The sequence below is a fragment of the Ambystoma mexicanum genome, chromosome 1p (assembly GCF_040938575.1).
Source record: "Ambystoma mexicanum isolate Mex_15411 chromosome 1p, UKY_AmexF1_1, whole genome shotgun sequence".
NCBI lineage: Eukaryota > Metazoa > Chordata > Amphibia > Caudata > Ambystomatidae > Ambystoma > Ambystoma mexicanum.
Genome location: NC_090921.1, coordinates 772865040 through 772886050, shown reverse-complemented (window position 1 = coordinate 772886050; position 21011 = coordinate 772865040). Strand labels below are relative to the sequence as shown.

The following is a 21011-nucleotide window of genomic DNA, read 5'->3' as shown; positions in this document are numbered from 1 at the left end:
TTGAGAACTAGGTCATAGTTTGCAAAAACTTTAAATATAAAAAATTGCAATTCTCCGTTAGATATCAAGGAAATTATTACATTTCTAAAACATCACCACTTTTCTACCAAGTAGTTTATCTCCGTTGTTGGAGTTAGACATGCACACGTTGATAAATAGTAACCAGTTAAAGCAGTATTTTACTTAACACTTTAAAACAGCGAAAGGGTCAGCTTGTGGAAATTGTATCTATGGCACTTAGACTATAAACTGAAAACAATTACCGAACAAAAAGGTCATTACGTGTGTACCTTTATACTATTGGTAAAATAATAAAAAGGATGGGCTCTTCAATGTGGATATTGTAACCCCTGGGTCGATCAAGCCACTACAGGGGTTATTACCTATCTATTCCCCAAATGCTAGTAGCACGTGAAATAGTCAAATAAATGTTGAATGTTACTGCCCATTTAGAACAGAAAAACTCATGGGGAAAAATGAAGCAATGTGACATGTTCCATGGTGTTTTACTTGCGAGATGCCTAGCAATGGCATGAGGTGGTTCACCTCAAGATAGGGGGGCATTTGGAATGTGGATAGGTTTGGACAGTATGCGGACACTGACCCAATCCCCACTCCCAAGGCAGATTCTGCAAGGTTGGCAGTTAGTGACAACGGATAAGGTGAGAGGAGAGCACGGTCCCAGAAAGGGGATGTCCCTCACGGGGCTGGATGGCAGCTGAGTTTGCCCCTCATTGTTGGATGGCTGCAGTGCATTTCAAGAGTGGCGAGAACAGCATGGTTTGGCAAAACAGATGAAGGGCTTATAGAAGAGCAGCAGGATCAACTGCTTTAACTGACTTCATCCATTTGATTATCCTGTGCGCTTCACCCATTCGATTATCCTGTGCTACCTGAGAGTCACCCCAGAGCAGTGGTCTTCAAATTGTGGGGCTGGCACCCCTGGGGCAAAGTGTGGCCGGTGGGTGAGGGGGGGTTGAGGCTCTTCCGAAAGGGAGTACGGTGACTGATTTTAATAGAACATCTAGGGGGGCACAGCAGCAATATTGGTACTCAAGGGGGGTTCGGAATAAAAACGTTTGAATACCACTGCCCTAGATGGATGCATCAGTGAAACGTGCAGTATGGGGGCAGGGCCTGAGGAAAATGTTTACACTTGGCGATTCAAACTGAATAAGGAAGGTGCAGCGATTACGAGAACCTAGGTAAAGTACAGGGCGTTTTTCTATTAGTATGCGCATCAGAAAAGACTTCTGTGAATAAGGCCCACAGTGTGTCTGTCAAGCTATGTGTGAATCAGGCCCACAGTGTGTGTGTCAAGCTATGGCAACAGAAATCAGGCAGCCAACCCTGCTGGTGCAGAGGTGCTCGGGGCAGAGGAAGAACATTGGGGAAAGAGGCCAGACCTCAACAGTGAGTGAGGGACAAGAATCACAGGAGCTCTGGTCATGGGGCTTTCCACCAGCATGCCTGTTAGACACGCTTTCACTTCAGCTGGTACTTGCTGTAAATTTGCACTGGGCTTCCAGTTCACAATATCGACTGTTTGTGTCCAAACTTCAAAGCAACGAAGTAAAAATATTTCTGTCACAAAAAACGGTCCTGCAGGAGCAGAGGGATAAGCAGTGGTTTCAAAACCCCTACTTGGTCACACACCAATACTACAACCAGGGCGCAAAATGTACACTGGCGAGTTGAAATGACACTCGTGCGAGTAAGAAATAATGGGAAGGGGGTGAGCTTACACCCTGGCAAGATTTCTGCCTCTACAAGCTCTACAGCCTGCCTAAATGTCCGACCCTATCAACTACAGTTGGGAGGTAATTGCCCGATGATTTACAATGCCGGGACGGGTTTGAGGCGGCTACTTGATAAGCAACAGCTCCCAGCAATCCCTGCTCTGTGCTTGTGCTGCTGGAGTGCTACTACAAGGCACCAAATGTTTTGTGACGCCGCCGCCCCACCCACGATAGGAGGAATACAGTAAAAGAGTGACTGTGCAGTAACAGTAGTCCATAGGGAAGAAATGAAAGGGAAATGGTCTTGGGTGACTTCCCTTAAACACTGTATCTCCACTCCCCTTTCTTGCTGCCCAGACACCAACATTGCATTCTTCTGCTTGCTCTGCTCACACCGTAACTATCTGTCTGCCTCCTACCCCCACGGCCTTCTAAGTTCTTTATCACCATGGACAGTATCCTATTGTCGCCATAACAACGTTTTTCACTTTTCATCTGTAAATCCTAAACAAGAGTGTACAGAGCATCAACGTGGCTGGAGATGAACTACTGTTTTTTAAATCATGAACTGCACTGTTGTAAGGCTGCGATTTCCAGCAGTATTAATGATTCACATTCAATATTGAGATCTTGTAAAGCTGAGGGCCAATCCTAAAACAGAAAGCTGCAAAGGTAGCTAAGCAGATTGAGAACCTGTTACTGAGAGTAATCTCTTCAGAGATGCAAGAAAAATATATTACTTTATTTCCAAGACCACTCAAAACCAGAGCTGCATTGCCTCCTTGCACAGCGATAGTAACTCGGCACCTCCTCTTTTGGTGAGGTAATGTATGATTATCAGGACGTTCTTCCCCTTGCTGGAAGTCAAAAAGGCCACCAGTGCCAGTCTGATCACCCTCGGCTTTAAAAGGTGTATGTGTAGTCTGGATTCTGAAGGGGACCAAAGACTGCTGATCATGAGATCAGTTATGGAAGCCCCATTCATCCCATGAGGGAACAATCTGTGACTACTGTTATCTCCGGCCAGGGTTGCCAGAAGGTTCCTCTATCATCACATTCTCCTTGCAGGCCCACCACAGGAGACCCTTGCTCGGGACCTGAAGAAGGTCCGTCATTCTGCCTGAGAATTGTGACCATTGGGATCTGAGGGCCCACTGTAGGGACCTCATCCTTAGGCAGGCCTCCGACTGATACCAGAGAAAAATGCAGGATGCCACGAGACCGACCAACCTCAAAATAAATCGAAGGCCGGTATATGTTGGGCGTTCTGAAATTGCATCACCATCTGCAAGATATGTTAAGCTCTCAACTTGGGTGGCAAAGCCTTTCCTGAGGAAAAGTCCAGGACTGCTCCAATAAAATGCAGCTTTTGGGAAGGTGTCACCTGGGACTTCTTGAAGCTGAGGGAGAAACCCAGTTTGTGGAGAGTGGCAGGTGTGGTTTAGATGTTCCAGATGCTGTTCGGGTGAACGAGCTCTGATCAGCCACTCGTCTAGGCAGGATAAGATGTGAATTCCCCCTCCTTAGATTTGCTGCCACTACCGCCATCAATCTGGTGAAGACGCAGAGGTCAGCCTGAAGGGCAGTACTCTAAATTGAAAGTGAGAACTGCCAATGGCGAACGTCAGGTACTTCCTGTGTCTGGGATGTAAAGGTATATGAAAGTAAGCAGCCTGAAGATCGAGTGACACCATTCAGTCCTGAAGCTGAAGGTGCTGGAGGATCTGCGAAAGATTGACCATCTTGAATCCGTCCTGTCAGAGGGACTTGTTCAAGCATCTCGGGTCCAAGATGGGTTTCAGTCCTGCGACTTTCTTGGGAATAAGAAAATAGGTGGACTACCAAACCTGAGTCTCGTGAGTGAAGCACTCAGAGTTATTGGGGGGCTGTGGAAGAGGGTAATGAGGAGGTGACTGCCTGAACTGTTCTTCCTCCACGACATCTAGCACCACGTGGAAATCTCTTTTGCACTCTCTCTGGGCAGGCTGACCTCTACCCCTTTGGCCAAAGGAAGAGTAGAAATGAAAGGGCTGTCCTCTCCAACTTTGGGAGGGCAGATTCTGCTGCTGAGGCTGAAGGATGGCTGACCACAATGATTGTGCACCCACCTTAGAATCTTGGTGCTCATCTAAGCTATCAGCCTTTGCTCCAAAAAGGTTTAACCCATTGAAGGGCATGTCTAGAAGTCTAGACTGGACATCGGGAAGAAATCCAGATTTGCGTAACCATATGCAAACCTCCTCATGACTGCACTCTATCCCATAGGGTGGCAAACACAGTCAGATGCATCCAAACCGGATCCAAAAGATTGCCATGCTGCTCATTTATCATCATTAATCATTTTTTTGAAGCCATCTCATTTACCCTTCAGGGATGTTGTCGGCTGCTCGGGCGACTACATTCCACAAAGTGAATGTGTACTTTGCTAATGCACAAGATGCATTAAGGCCTCGAGTGCCATACTCCCAGCCGAGAACACCCCTTTTGCCAGCATGCCATACTTCTTGTCATCCCCATCAGGTGGGATAAGCAGCTGCTTGCTTTAGAGGTGCAAGTAGCCCCTTGTACCACTAGACTCTCAGAAATAGGGTGGTCTATACTTATTAACAAACTCCTTATTGACTGCCGGAGTCATATTGGGTTTCTGCCAATTTCCCAAAATGGTGTTTTTAAGTGCAGAATGGAAAAGCAGTACAGGTTCTTTGAGTGGACCTTTGTCAAGAATAGCGTACAGTCCTCCTGTACTATATCCTTTGAAGGACATCCCCAACCCATATATTTAGTGACTATTCATCACTGTCATGTGTACAGCACTTGGATGAGCACTTGTGTCAGATGAGGCAAACTCCACTTCTGGATAAGTGTCTAAGCCACTGGCTTCCTTAAGGCACAAAGCCAAATCCTCCAAGCAAGATTCCGCACAAAAGGAGTTCCCCGGGGACATTGGGTGCACCAAAACGTTCTGGCCCAAAAGGAACAATGTCCTCATCATCTTCAAAAATGGATCTAAAAAAAGGTCTTTAAAAAGTATTTCATCGATAAAGGCTTAAAACTTGAAGATGGATCCGAGGTTAACATAGATGGTTTTGACAAAGACAAGCCCTTTGATAATGAAGATGTCGAAGGTTTAGGCTTAGATGCACTCCTTTGAGGTCGACACCACTCGAGTAGGCATCATAGAGGATTTCACGTAGGTCAAATCCTTCAACAGTTCACTGCTGGCTTTTGAAGGCGCAGTGGAATAGTCAGCCTTTTTGGACCTTTCGAGGGACCGCCTTCAAAAAAAAGTCCATCTTTTGACGGAACTCTTCCCATTCTGCTGCAGAGGCAGATTTGTCTGGGAAACTTGCCTGTCTCTTGTCAGGCGAGGAATCAGATGACGAAGAACGATTTTCTTCAAGATGAAAATGAAGAGTGACGCAAACCGCTCCTTGACCTCAACTGCTTGGAACATTTGAAGCCCGTTGGCCTCTGAGGCGATTTATCCCCAAGGCCCCTATCCTCAGAGGATTTTCTTTTTGATGGAGAAGAGGACTTCCTCCCCTTCAAGGCCTTGCTAGTCATTGACCGACATGAGCCACAGTGGTCATGTTCGTGCTCCTTACCAACACACCAGAGGCATATACTGTGCAGATCTGTTATCGTCATCTTCGAATCACAGTACGCACACCTCTTAAACCCTGTTTGAGAAATAGTAACTGCACAGTAGAAACTCGAAGAATCGAGTCAAACTGTTCCAAAGCATGCTGTGCATGCAGAAAAAGGGAACTGAGGCAACAGGGAAAGTGCGAAACAATGTCGACATCACGTCCGAGCGCAGTAATGAAAGCCACTGAGGGACATCGACCTGATGATGCACAGAGCAGTCTGCTCGCAAACGTTTCCAAAACGGCAAGCAGGATATCTGTATATCAAAGATGAGGAATCTGTGGAAGGACACAATCCAATAGAAACATCTTTTTGTTTGCCTGAAGAATACTCTTGCAGCTCTGTGCTGAACAAATGCAATACTATGACTTGCAGGCTGGGTGAGAAGAGGTCAGACTACAGTCCCAGCAGATGTCCACTCTTGTATTAAAGTATTGGAATGCACGCCACAAAAGGTGCACCTGCCACTAGCTATTGATGAGTGATAATAAACATTTGACGAGAAAGAAATGGTATGCTGTATGCATGTGGAAAATGGAAGGGGTGCAAGACAGTTTAGCTAGTAGTCAGTGAAAGTGCTTTATTTGAACAAGTTAATTAAGTAAAGGCAAAAGGAACAGACAAAGTACCACTACGACACACAAACAAAATGGTAAAATCTTTAAACAATGCAAGAAGGAAAACAAGATGCAAACACTAATCCTAAAAATACAAAATTCGAATCGATCAGTAGGATAATTACCAGAATACAATTTGATATGAAATAAAACTGGTTTATACAGTGTCATCAAAGCAAGGTGAACACATTATAGGTTACAAATTCTCTTTCTAATACTCAATGCGGCTACCAGGTAATGTTCCAAAGTCCAGCAAACATCAAATGACTTTGCCTGTAGTAAATAAAGAATTACTGTGCATCGAGTAAAAAGTTTGTATTGTTGCAAATGGCAAAGAAACCTCTTTCTAGGATATACATACGGAAGAGGAGGTCCCAAGTACTGCCCGCATTCCAACCGTCCATTTTGAAGTACCAGGAACGTTCACGCCAAAGTATGTGACGTATGATGAGCAAATAAACCAGCAGAGAGCAGCAGTGGGGCTCTATCCAGTACCTATCAGAAGAACAGCACCTATTGAAGTACCAACACCAAAGAAAACATGGACAGTAAGGTACCCATTGAGAAAGCCATATCAACAAATGAAACGAAATGAAGATCGTCTGAGTACAGTCCCTGAAGAAGCCAAAAAGGTCTTAATGGAAGATGAATTGTGACGTCACAAGAACCCAGAACTGACACACACACAGAAGATACGACGACCTGAGAATGATGTAAAGAGACGAAACGCCATGGACAAGGGACATCATGAACCTAAAGTGAAAGGACGATGTCAAATGGAAGAAGCTTATGCAATGAGCACGACGAAGATATTCGACCAGTTTACGCATGTACATATGCTTGGAACCGCAAGCAAGCTAAGAAGATCGTGCAGCTTGCTATGCTTAGTAATAAGATAGATTGCAGCAAGCACCACCTATACATATCTACCTCAAAAGAAGCGCATCATATAAGTATACTTCCACTATGCACAAGAAGCAGACTCAACCAAAGGTTACTAGAGGCCACACAAGAGCTTCATATTTAACAAATCGAGAATAAAAGGCAGAAACAAAACTCAGCAGACAAATCGTGCCAAAAAGCCAAGGTCGTATCAGCTAAAATAGACGAGCAGTAGCTACAATTAAATAAGCTGGGACCAGAATATCCTGCTCAGAAAGGTCAAGATAAGAAACCGAAGGCAGGTGGTGGGCAAAACGAAAATCAAATACACGAATTACAAGGAGAAGGCGGCAATTTTACAGTGTCTGAATCACGTGACCAGCCAAGCGAGAAGTGAGACGTTCACACCTACGCATGGCGGAGTGCCATGCAAAGGTATCAGAACTTTTTCCAGACAGAGATGCAGTCTCAAGGCCAACCAGTGAGATAATTGACACATGACCACTGAAGTGATGATTGATTGTAGCAATAATTGGAGGAAGGCCGGGGGAGCTGACGGGCACCCTGCACCTGGCCAACCATTCTGCATGCTGCTAGGCAAAGTGGAAAAGTATGAGTGGGGTAGGTGCCAACCCAATCATAGTGGACCAATTAATCTAGGGTCCTATAGTTAGTAGAACCAATGGGACGTCTTACTTTAAGTGACGTTGACAGTAGCCATTTTTAAGGTAGGGCTTCGACGTCCCACCTGACAGCGTTTACCCAATCCCCTTACTCCGTTACCATATACAGATATGGTACCTATATTAAAGTCACCTTCCGAGAACCAATAGAATTGCATGCCAACTTTTAAGCATTACATGTCAGTGATGACGAGTTTTTAGTATACATGATGTGTTTTTTTATGAAGTTCGTTGGAGCTGTGAAGCGAGAAGGAAGATCACGCATCCGCTGATATTCATGAAACTCCCTGTTTTTTGTACTTGTCATTAAACTGACTCCCTTTGCCAAACCATTGAGTTGTCATTATTGATTTGATGCTTGAGTATTAATCTGCATCCCCATCCATCTCATGGGTGCTGCTATTCCATCTTAAACTGCTATTGGGCAACCCCCAGCTTTATGGGCCTGTTGGGATCCTGGTGCACAATACATTTTTTTTTTTTAGGAAAAGAACTAGATTTTCTACAGAGCTTAAGGTAGAATGGCAACAATTAGTAGTATTTGGTAGTCGTGGAGGCTAGCGGTAGTTGATTAAGCGAAATTTAGCAACATACCTTGTAGCTAATGGGTTTTACACAAGTTGTAAATATGCAGATGGTTCACCGTTTTTAAGTAATTAAATGCATGCAGCAAAATCTGCACCCGTCTATAGTTACTGGTGAGCGATAATTAACTTTTGATGAGTAAGTAATGGTGTGCTGTGCTGCACGATTGTGGACAATAAAGGGTGTGAAAGACTATGCCTGGCTAGTACCGTGCAACTTGAAATTTTTAGCCTTGCTGAAAAAGATCAAAAGCATCTAAATGTAATCCATCAAAACCCGGGAATCGATTTCGGCTCAAAATTTGAGATTCCTCAGTGTGTCCTGATGTTTGCAGCCCATCTCACCCCCAGTGAAACAAGTTAGGAATCTAGGCATAGCTGGTCTCAGATTTATATTTGACGTCACACATTATTCTTAAAACAAAGATATGCCTTTTCGATTTAAGAACTTTGTGAACTGATTAAGTGACTAATTAGACCAGTACAATACAATTTCAAATGCATTCACAACATCCTCCAATAATTATTGCATTGCAATTTACCAAAGTATGAATTTTTGGCTCATTCAAAATGCTTTGTGTCCTGTGTTCACCCAGAAAAGAAGGGATCATGTCTCTTTGGTGTAGCAAAATCGCTAGTGGTTGTCATTGAGGTAATGTGCCGACTTCAACGCCATAGTACAGAAAGCAGAGGATGGCAAAAGTCCATCTTTCTCAGCAAATGTGTGAATCAGGGTACAACTTTCAAGCTGCAATCTACTATAGCAATACATACAAAGTCACATGCCATCTCAATCTTCCACTTACACACTGCATAACATCTCTTAATCTTCAAGCGTCAATCATCACCAGCAGATGGCTAGTGTAAATTTTGAGGCCTAAAACAGAGGATACAAAAACCTGATGCAGTGAGGGAGCTCAGAACGTCGAGAGAGGCCAACACAGTCTGACAGCTACATACTATAATCAGACTTGATACATCAACCATATTTGCACACAATCACAGTTGGTGTGATCAAACATCGGGAGGGATGATGACAGTGAGGATAGGAGGGGCTGCCCCCGGAGGATGATTTTGCTGTCTGTCACCATGGGTATGCCCTTGGTCTCTGGAGTAAGGAGCCGTAGGCAACACAGTGGCGTGCATGGGCGGTAAGATTGAGGCCTGAGTGTGGGAGAGTAGCAATAAATAGTTAGCCACGTGAAGGGGCAAGTCTATGAGGAAGCTGGATGTGCACTCCAGGTTGCTGAAGACTAGAGTGCGATAAGCTTTTTAGGAAGGTGCCAAGTGAGGGAAAGACAGATGTTCCATATGCTTAGGTCTAGCAGCTGTTGCAGTAGATGTAATTGATACACTTTCAGACTGCAGTAAAAGAGCACCTGCAGGTTGAGGGTGCAATGATTATGGGGGAAATAAATAGGTAGGACTGCTTTTGTGCTAGAGGAGTTGGGCTTCGGGAAACGCAAGGCAAAAACAGCTTATCTGGTGATGCAGGAGGGTAAAGGATGGTAAGAAGGTTTATCATCTGCAAAAAGACAATATGAAAAGCCAAATGAGTTGTTTCTGTGCGAGATGTATGGTGTGGATAGGCCACAGCCAAGGACGCAGCCTTGTGAAATCCTACTGGGAGAACAGTGGCAGAGGAGTTGCCAATGTTCAGGAGAAGAGGAAGCCAGGTCCATGTGAGGGTGTGAGGGCAGTATCCTGGAAGCCAAGGTGCCAGAGTGTAAGGAGGGCAGAGAGATGGTCAACAGCGTCAAGTGGAGCAGAGCTCATGGAGAATGTAAATGGACAAAAAGGTGGCAAATGGTGATCAGCAGTGAGGAACTCAGATCCATGGCTACGAGCAGTTTCCATGGACTCTCTACTCCCAACTCATTCCGTGAAAACGTCTCGTCAGGGCATGATGTATCCATCAAACACAGAACACCCTGAAATGACGGCCACTGGAAATAGAGGGTAAACTATGGGAATTATACACATAAACCACTAGGTTGCATTTGGGGCATAAACAGGATTATGTGTAGTTCCATTTATGCAGATCCCAAGAGTATGCCCATTTATTAGTGCCTACTACAACCATGTCATTAATGATTGGTTATACATATGTTGTGTACGATTAAGTTTATAATCTATTTTCATTTTTGGTTGATATTATTCAGGGATCAAAATGAAGACTGCATAAAAAGGAGCTAAAAGAAGCTCCTTGGTAGCCAGCATTAACCAGTGATTAGGAGCTATCACTGGAGAACAAGGAGCTAGTAGAGGTTCACACATCCAACTTCCACAGAGGATGCACACATCAGACTCAATAAGCTTTACATGTTGTATTGATGGTCCCTAATGTTTATTTATAGATTATCCGAAATGCAGAGATAAATTCACACTTTTCGGCATCAGTTGGCCGGGGGCGCCAAAAGTAGCTCCTTGTAACTATTGGTGTCAAGCTAACCAAGCTCTTCTAGGCTACAAGCAGGAGCTAAATAGCTCCCCTAAATTTAAAACTCCTCAATTTAGAACCCCCATCATTGATTCTCTTTTTATATTTCTCATTCCAACTTTTTCTTACTGTAAAATGATATTCACCAAATGTTCACCGATGTTAACCAAATTGTTTGTACTGGTGAATCTTAAATTTAAAGAAACTCAAATAAGGAAAACCACGACACACAAACACACTACAGTACTACACACAACTCAAAGCAAACACACTGTGTGAGGAATGGAAGACCAAACGTACCTGGGACGCATATAGATCAACCCCTCGGACATCATCTACAATATCAACACTTGCTGCAGACCCTGTCTCAGGCCCATAATCTTTCATGGCTGCCCCTCTACTCCACTTACTGAACCATTTCTGAAAATCTTATATCGGTCGAGAAGTGCACACCTTACTTTCTGGCTGGAGAATAGCACCAAACCATCATTCAGAAACTGATGACCTCTGTGGCAGCCTCGACTTGTAAGCAACGTCAAGAACCCCATCCCATAACAAAGGACACCACCTGGACATTCTCATCCAACAAGGTGTTAAAGACCTCCCCAGTGCATCACCAGGCCTTGATCCCATTTTGCATCACCCTTATTCATCTTTTACAGCACTCCCAGTGACTTAAGCAATAGAAATGTGCATTCCTCTCAGGTGGAGGGGCTGAGGAGGGGTAACAGGCATCGGAGCAATGTTTGGAAAAATGATTCTATCATCATCAAGGAACTATGCCAAAAACTCGAAGCAGTCTGGCTCAATGGGTAATGACCCATAGGTCACCAAGAGAGCATTTGGAAAAGCCTGTACCATAAAACTATATTCGCCATCAACGCAAGATTCTACAACTTCAACAACAACCAAACACAATCCAAGAGACCAAAAGAGCCGTTTAAAGCAGTCCAAACCTCACTCCCAGTGCACAACTGTTACATATGTGTATCCCAGGAGCAAGATGACAATTCATTGTCTTTTTCTTCAGGAAAGGGGACAAAATGATGAGCCAAGTCAAATACCAATAGCAACACAACTGGCCCCAGACATATCACTTCAATACATAAACAGAATGTATCACTTACAATCTCCTCCCAGCAGAGTAAACTACGGTCCTCATCATACCCTACAAAGAAGCAGGCAACCTCAGACCAGTGAAAACGAAGGCAGCCATGTTACCACCATCGCGCAATACATCAACATCCTCAAAGTCCTACAAGATGCAGTGCTGCGGGCAAAGGCTTTCAAAAACTTGCCTACTTCCTGAAGATTCACCCTTGACCAAGTCATCTGAACTGTAGCTATATCACACGTGTGCCCATGCCTTCAAAAAAACACTAGCAACTGCAAAACTCCAGAAACACAAACATCGGACAGTAATCCATCAATGCCACAGCACGGTTCGAAATGATGAGCAGAATCTAAAACCAGTTCCTTGGTGTCTAGCATCATCAAGTAGGCAGGAGCAAGTACACAACGCACCACAAACAACTTCCACAGGAGAGGAAAACTAACTTCATGACCCTTACGCATGATCCATTGTATTTAGATGTGTACTAAATCTTATTTTACATTCTAAAGCACTGAAAGTTAAGGTCAGATGTGCTTTTTTGTAAGGCACCAGTTGCTCTGGTGAGCCAAAATACCTCCAGTGGCTGCTTGTTTCAAGCTAACGAGGCTCTCCTTGGCAAGAAGCAGGAGCTAAATAGCTCCCAGCAATTGCGAACCCTGCACTGCACAGCATCTGGCGAAGTGTTTGTAAGGGCTGACTTGCTCAACAAAAAGAAAACGGTTCTCTATCCATGGTAGTTCTGCTGGGCCCGTCAAAGGCATTTGACACAGTGGACCACAACATCGTTCTCCTAATCTAATGGAGTGACCATTGAAGAGGCTTTACAAATGGTTGTTGACAAAAATATTCTGAATGGTGACAGTTCCAAGTAACACATGCACAAATAGAAATTATTTAAACTTAAAACACACATGATGGAAGTTATCTTAATTGACATTGCAGGGCATGTACAGCAAAGAATTTCACTATGCTCCAGGGACGTGCGAGGCAGTGGAAGTTGCTAATGAAAGAGGTGTGGGAAAAGCATTTAATAATTATAATTACTACACATAAGAGCACTGGCACAGAATAAAGAAGCTGTACTAAGTGGTAAGAGCGTATGGCTTAGCTTGGAGAATGGGGGGGTGGTGGGGGGGAGATTACTTTAAGTCTTTGCCTCAACTCTAATGATATGGATGGTAAGGGCATTGACACATCTGAATCTCAACACCTAGGACGAAAAGTCAAATCCTTCAGCACACACCCTGCATTGTGTTGAAGATCGAACACATATGTTAACTTACAGATGTTTCACTTCCAAAAGTAGGAGCAATGCCCGCCATCTTCAAAACTTAAAATACAACCCCAAAGAACAAAAAGATGCTACTTAACCTCCTCTAATTCGTCTTTAGCATCCAGGCTTGTGGACAGCACCAGTTTCCCAATCTTTGGCTTCTGCTCCATGTCTGGGAACTGTAGGCGATGGGGTGGGCGAACAGCTGTCAGGGTCTAGATGGGAGGTAGATGCAGGTCTTCTAAACCTCCCACTTAGGATATTTATGGGGACTTGTCCCTTCCAAGCAAAACGTGACAGGTGTGTTCTGCAAAGTTCTTCTATATAAGGTGAGATTCCCTTCCCAAACTGGGTTGTGACATTGACATGCGTTAATAAAGAGGGCTTGGCAGAGGGGCGCCCAGATTTGGAAGGGAGCGTGAACCCCCTCAGATGAGTAGCACCACTGAGGATTCTAATTTAAATGCGAAACGGCACTGTGCTTAGATTACACAACGCTTTTCTCTTGGAGTGGGGTCGTTTTAGATTACCCACTGTGTGATTGAGGGGTCTTTGTACAGATGAGGCTTGTTTATTGAGGGATACTCCCCACTTGGAAGGATGAAGAGTTGCCCCTATCACTCTTGGGGACCTCCTGTCTAAATTTACAGAATACCCAGGAGGGTTAGACAACGGAGGTCCCCAGCTTTGAGTTCGTAAGATCTGTTGCTGGCGGTTCCTACAACAAAGCGTGCTATACACTTCCTAACCAGGGTACTTTCTCTCCAAGGAAGTAATTTATGAAGACAAAAGTTTCGGATTAGGGGCCGTTTGGAGAGAGGGGGCTCCTGCCTGCTAATTTACTCTACAAGGTCTACTTGTTAGCACTGCCCTTCCAACGGTGCCTGCTTGTGCCTAGATCGGGGATAGGGTCGCTATCAGTGAACCTCACGTTGTGCAGGACCATTCTCCCAAGTTAGAGGCCCCCTGCTAGGGATATACACTACCAGGGGGCCCCTAGCCCAAAGATGGGCTGCTCTTTACAACACCCTATACCCTTCCTTATGGTAACCCTACCTGTAGCGCTCACTCTGAAGGTGCTTTACGGGGATAGCTTTGACTAAGGGGGATGCTGACTCGAGGGTTTAAGGAGGGAGGCGGCTCCCGCTAGGTTTATTGCCTCCCTGGCAACAGCGCTAAGAAGCATGAGCCAAGAGGCCCTACAGCCTCACACTGGCTGTCTCTCTCACTCTCAAACACACACACAGGAAGACTCGACGGAAGTGTCGTCCGCACTTCGGAAGTACACGCCAGGCACCTTCACACAGTCAACCAATCACAACCGTTTCTGAAAAGACTGACCGGTTGCTTCGACTAGAGGGTGGAGAGAGTGAACTAGCTCTGCCCGCCCATCTATCACAGAGGAACCACTAGAATGCTGACGTTATGTGACACGCGTGAGGTAAAACCAATCCCAGCCTTGCTTTAACTAACCGCGCTTCGATCAACTTCTTTCTTTTCTGTCTGTGGTACGCGCGCGAGCTCGTAAAACAGATTTGAGAGCGCGCTGCTTTACCCTTGCACGTTTGGAGGCGGGGATTAAAGACACTAGAGAGGTTTGATAAGCGATGGGACAACAAGCACACCTCTCTTTTAGCCTATGTAGTGTTCCTTTCCCGCATTTTTTCGTTCTGGGCTCGGCGATAAAGTCAAGCTATTGTCGCACCTGTTAATCTAAAGGGGGCATCGAATCCCCCCCCCCCGTCGATGGAGGTTATAATCAGATGATGGAGAGATCATACCAGTTTAAATAGTATGCGGAATCGAGAGGTGGTGTGCTTGACAAGAAATGCCATCTGGCAAGGTTGTAGAAGCGGTGGCTTTTTTGATTTTTATAAAGTGATGGATGTACTTCCATATCGTAAGTGGCAATCTGCTAACTAGAGCTCCTATTCATAAGATCCGTGCAGACATCTACCCATGCTGCCACATCCATAGCTGCCTAAATTTGAAATTAAAAAAACTCTCAGTTGTATGCCACAACTGACTCCACCCAACTACACTGTGATGGGGCTTCCCGTGCCTCGGGCCGCCCTGTACTGGAACCAAAGCATGCGCATGCAATAAGACTTGGACACGCACGTCTGATCGTTCCAAGGTCCCGGCGGCAACTGCCTCACGGGCCGTCTTTATTTCTTACACGCATGCGCCACCAGAACGAGACTAGCGCATGCGCACCTGTAATACGGACATAACGTACACAAGGTTCCACATACATATTAACAGAAAGTAAAACAAAATGTTGAATATATGTGTTAACTAAATAAAACCAACTGCGTTTTATGCAACCAGTACTCGAATACTAAAACTTTCTGACCGTAAGAGCTTGGATAGTGGGTATGTTGTTCCTTGCATCTCTCATTCTTATAAACCGGTTGCAACCGGCTAATGGCATAGCAAGAATGGATCACATATTCTCGGATTTAGCACCAGGGATACAGAGTTGAACTTGAATACCGTATGCTAGACGAGGTAAGATCCAGAAACTCTTCACAAATCTTATCCTGGCCTCACCTTCATACTTGCTCAACAGCTAAAACTTTGATTAACAGGCTGCCATTGAACTAGGGTAGTGTTCTTTGGCTCTCCAGATGTTGCACTATACTGCCCATGAGCCCCTGCCATTATAGTGACTTAGTCCAATACATCTGGAGATCCACAGGTTGCAGACATCTGATGTAGATGGCACATGCACCATTTCTGCAAGAATTCCTGAACTGTAGCAGTAATTCAGTTTGCACGTATGCTCTAGTAGAGCTCATGTGCATTTGTGAATGCATGAAAGATTCACCTAATTTAAGATTTGCATGATTGAAGAAAATAGGATCGATAATGCGTGATATGATATGGCATTTATAACAAGCCTATACACAAGTGTTTCAAGGCGCAACGAGGCAAAGGGAGGGGGAACAAAGGGAAGACAGACAGCGATCTTACTAGGCCAGGTGTCATTCAGATTGTGCAAGTGCATGGGAAGGGGGAAAGGGAAACATGCGTGGGGTACGGGGAGGGCAAAGTGCAGTACGTAGGATAGTAGACTAAATAAGATAAATAAAAAAATGCCAGGTGGTGGCAAGTGCAGACAAAAGTGCTACTAGGGGGACTGAAGGGATACAGAAAACAGTCCCCAGGTGCAGGGGTTGCCAGGGAGGCAATGCAGGTGTGCAACTGGTGGGGCCTGGGCCCGAGATCAGGAGGATAGCCAGGTAACCAGTGCAGATTCAGCCAGGAATTCAGCAGGGGAGAGAGGGAGAGAAAGCAGAAGCAAAGAAGAGGGTTTTGAGGTGCTTCCGGAACTGGAGATGGTTGTCCCCAAGTTTCAGGGAGGCAGTAAGGCTGTTCCAAAGGGAGGCCCCAGCTGAAGAGAGCGATCTACCACCAACTTGTTGCTTGGAGAAGCGACTGACCCTGAGGGAGTTGGAGGCGGATGAGCGAAGAGCTCGAGAAGGAAGATATTTAGGAAGAGAGAGTTGAAGGTATTGTGGCCCCAGGCCCCAGAGGGCCTTGTCTTGTGGACAATGCAGAGGGTCTTGAACTTAATCCTCGCAGCAACTGGGAGCCAGTGCAGGGATTTCAGTCCTGGAGAGATACGATCCCTGAGCTTGAGGCCAAGGACAAGTCTCTCAGTCCTGTTCTGGATAAGTTGCAGAGGGTGGAGAGTAGAAGCAGGCAGATTTAGATAGAGGCTGTTACAGTAGTCCAGCCTAGAGATAACCAGGGCTCTGGAGACAGTGAGCTTCTGGGGGAAGGAGAGCAAAGGAAGAATACCTCTGAGGAGGTGCAGCTGGTAGTGAGACTTCTTAGAGACGGCAGAGATGTGAGGAGAGTGTGGAATCAAAGATGACCCCGATGTTTTTATCCATATAAAAATGGGCTGTCATGGGAATTGCTTACAAATAGAAACTTTCTATTGTGTTTGTTTCTGCCGTCCCTATTAAGACACCTCTGCAATAACAATGCGGCCCAGCCCTTTGTCTTTCAGCACAAGAGTGGTTTGATCTTCTGTCATCAGATGTTGGTCCTCTCCACGTGCCATTCTCTCTACATTTCCCTGCTCAGTAGCTCAAAAGAGGACATTTTAATTACTGTAATGCCTTTATCGAAGACCCTTCACTTGAGGGCTATTTCCTCAAAGGATGTTGTTTAACATGGGCTGAGGTATCCCACATCCTTGAATGGCCCTGCAGAGAATCTGCTCTATGTTAAGTGACTTGTATGTTATTAAATCTCCTGGTGCCAAGACACCATGCAAGTGGCAGACAATGGTTTTCAAATACCATTTAACATGTAAATGCCATAGCCATTTTGGTCTATTTTGTAATGTCTGAAGTCATTAGAAGTGTGTTCCCTTTCTGCAGCAACACTCGACTAATTATATGTTCTTTTGCTTGACAACCTTTTTATACACTTGGTTAAATAATGACTTTTTTCTGCGCCCTGTCAACTCTGCCATTTTAAGGTTTACTTCAGTGTCTAGATTTAAGAAAGTGTGTACTTATGCGCGCATCACGCATAGTATTGCATGTGTGTGTTACTTGGCATTCGAGTATTCATACAATAAGCACAAGACGGGTGCCTTTACTGACTGATAACAGTCCGGGGCTGCAGTTACAGATGCTGGCACCTTTACTGACCGGTAAAGTCACCCTCGTCGGGTGCCTTTGTAGATATTATAATACCGGCTCTCTGTTCGCACTAAGAAGAGAGCTCATATCCAAGCTCACGTCTCTGAGGCATCCAACAACTCGGTTGAATTCTTTAAAATCTGCAATTCTCTACCTCTCCTATCCCTTCCCAGGCCCTCTGCACGGCCCTGGCTTCTCACTTCTCCTCTAAAACTCAGAACAACTTGTCCTCTCTTTCTCCCTCTAATTCCTGCGCTTCCTCTGGCCCTTCTGCGGCCACCTCTCCTCCCTCCTTCTCTTCCTTTCCTCTGTTCTCCCCAGATGAGGTTTCTAGACAAGTCAGATCTATGAAAGTCTCGTCAAAACAGGTTCACCCCTGTTCCTCCAAAACTATTAAGGACCACATTGACTCCATGGCTTCTGCCCTTGCTCTGCAGTCTTCCCCTCTCCCCTGAAGCACTCCCCTGTGCACCCTCTTCTTAAGAAACCCTCTGCCGACCCTTCCTCCCCAGCTATCGCCCAATCTCCATCACACCTTTCCTGGGCAAACTCCTGGAAAAGCTGGCCATCTCCCAGCTTAATCTTTACACTGAATCTGTTGGTTGTCTCCACGACCATCATTCTGGCTTCTGGGCTGCCAGAAGCATGGAAATTGCTCTTCTGAACATCCGCAAAGCCCTGCTCTCTAACTTTGATTCCAACACCCCTTGTGTCCTCATCTTACTTGATCTCTCGTCTGCCTTCGACACGGTCAACCATGCCACCCTGCTCAACCGTCTCCGTGATAACCTGGGCATCACAGGTCAGGTCCTGGCGTGGCTGACTTCTTTTCTCTCCGATCGACCCTCCCAGGTCCAACTCGGGTCCTTCCTCTCCTCCATCACTATCTCTACTTGTGGTGTTCCCCAGGAGTCTAACCTCTCTCCCTGGCTGTTAAACCAATACCTGGCACTTCTTGCCCACTGTATTGCCGCACTCGGCCCCAACTTCCAGTGCTATGCGGATGATACTCAGCTCATTTTCAGGGTACCCTCAGCCACTTCTTCTCCTTCTCTCATCTCTGACTGCCTGTCCGCCATCAAGGAGTGGTGTGCCGCCAGTGATCTCTGCCTGAATGCCAGCAAGACTGAGATTCTCCTCATCGGCACACCCACACCCTCCTTTCCTGTCACTCTCTGGCTGGCCTCTCCTGGCCCTCTCCCTGCTCCCACCTGTGAGGCTAGAAACCTCAGGGTCATCTTCGACTCCACACTCTCCTTCTCTCCTCACATCTCTGATATCTCTAAGAAGTCGCACTACCAGCTGCACCTCCTCAGAGGTATTCTACCTTTCCTATCCTTCCCCCAGAAGCTCACTGTCTCCAGAGCTTTGGTTCTCTCTAGGCTGGACTATTGCAACAGCCTCTTTCTAGATCTGCCTGCTTCTACCCTCCACCCTCTGCAGCTCATCCAGAACTGGACTGCGAGACTTGTCCTTGGCCTCAAGCTCAGGGATCGTATCTCTCCAGGACTGAAATCTCTGCACTGGCTCCCAGTGGCTGCGAGGGTTAAGTTCAAAACCCTCTGCATCGTCCACAAGGCCTTCTGGGGCCAAGGGCCTCAATACCTTCAACTCTCTCTTCCTAAATATCTCCCTTATCGAGCTCTTCGCTCATCCACCTCTAACTCCCTCAGGGTCAGTTGCTTCTCCAAGCAACAAGTTGGTGGTAGATCACTTTCTTCGGCCGGGACCTCGCTCTGGAACAGCCTCCCTGCCCCCCTGAAACTTGAGTAGATCCATCTCTGGTTCCAGAAGCACCTCAAAACCTTTCTCTTTGCTTCTGCTTTTTCTCCTCCTCTCCCCTGCTGATTTCCTGGCTTATACTGAAACTGCACTGGTTTACCTGGCCACCCTCTAATCTCGGGTCCAGGTCCCCCCCTCCGCCAGTCGCACACCTGCACTGCCCTCCTGGAAACCTGTGCACTTGGGGACTGTACTCTGTATCCCTACAGTCCTACTGCTAGCACTTGACACCTGATGCTGCACTTACCCTTCTCCCTTGCACTTGCCACCTGCTGGCCATACTTTATTTTTTTATTTATTCTATTATCCCATGTATTGCACTGTCCCCTTCCCCCCTGCACTTCCCCTTCCTCCCTTCCCATGCACTTGCGCGATCTGTATGACACTTGGCCTAGTAGGATCGTTGTCTGTCTTCCCTCTGTTCCCCCCCTTGCCTCATCGCGCCTTGAAACACTTGTGTATAGGCGCGTTATAAATGCCTTATCATATCATACCTCAGGCTAATCGGCGGAGGATTCCAGAATACAATTGAGCAAGACACAAGGTACGTGAGAACAGGCTGGAAAGGCGTGGGAGCTGGATATCTGTCTCAGGTGGAGAGGGGGCTGATGCGCATCCTCGAGGGCGAATAAAAGAAGTGGCTAACAAGAGGAGGGAGAGATTGGCTGTGAGACAGGAGAGGACTGACAGCCCAAATTCATACCATTACTCGTTCCCACCCACGTCTCCACCCGATTGGCTACCAGCAGAAGTCTTTGTAGCCAATCGGATGTCGGCATGGGCAGAGCTGCAGCAACTCTGGGCCTGCGGCGGATAACCCAGAGACTCCACGTTCTTCCACGTTGACCCCCAGCCTGCAGTCTCCGGGTTAAAACCAGAGGTTAGGCATGTAGGGCCTCATCTCTTCCCTGATCTGCAGCTCCTGCTCTCCAGTGGCTCCACATTTCACGGATCCTCTGTTTGACAGCTGCCACGACAGCCAAGTCACGGAACATTTTAATAGCAATCTGTTAAACTTTCAACCGCTAACACTATGCTTTGCAAAGTCGGTCCACCCTTCACAAATTACGCAATGCCAAATTCACGTTTCCATCCACTTATAACCCTCAGCTACTGTAGGCACATGGGCATACTTTGTACAGTTGTATTGTCAGAAATTGATTGCTCCTCTCACAGTCCTGCCATCGTCTTGCACCGATTGTACTCTGCCACTCACATGATCATTAGACCTTCCCTCCCCAGACTGCCTACACACCCAAACCTTACATTCTTAGTCCCTCTAGTCATACAACACTAATTTGTCTGAAAACAAGCACTTCCTTTTTGTTTTTACTGTCCACACCAGAAACCTGCAAGACTTCTTCCTTGCTTTCCACCCAGTTCAGGACTTTTTCCAGATCCTTCCCGTTACCCCTTGAGTCTGCACCTCATAGGAACAAGGTAATTTGGAGCTCCAGTTAACAGAGTTGCACAGGCGGGTTAGGGTTAATTTCAACATGAAGATCCCCTATTCCTAGCACATTGAAGGGCCAGGCTTACTATCTTCTTTCATATAAACCTTTGGAAGTACATCCAGCCCAAATTC

At 46.0% G+C, this 21011-nt stretch overlaps 1 protein-coding gene across 2 annotated transcripts in view; it reads right to left on the bottom strand.

Annotated features, from left to right (window-relative positions):
- INTS3 (integrator complex subunit 3) overlaps positions 1–14250 on the bottom strand; it is a 1800341-nt gene extending 1786091 nt beyond the window's left edge. The window contains exon 1 of one of the 2 annotated variants that reach the window (XM_069651244.1): positions 13079–14250. In XM_069651244.1, the coding sequence (XP_069507345.1) occupies positions 13079–13150 (72 nt within the window). In that variant the 5' untranslated portion in view covers positions 13151–14250. Of the gene's footprint in view, positions 1–6365; positions 6458–13078 lie in introns of those variants that run through there. The other variant, XM_069651252.1, reaches the window with a different exon arrangement.
- Between the last annotated feature and the right edge of the window lie 6761 nt (positions 14251–21011).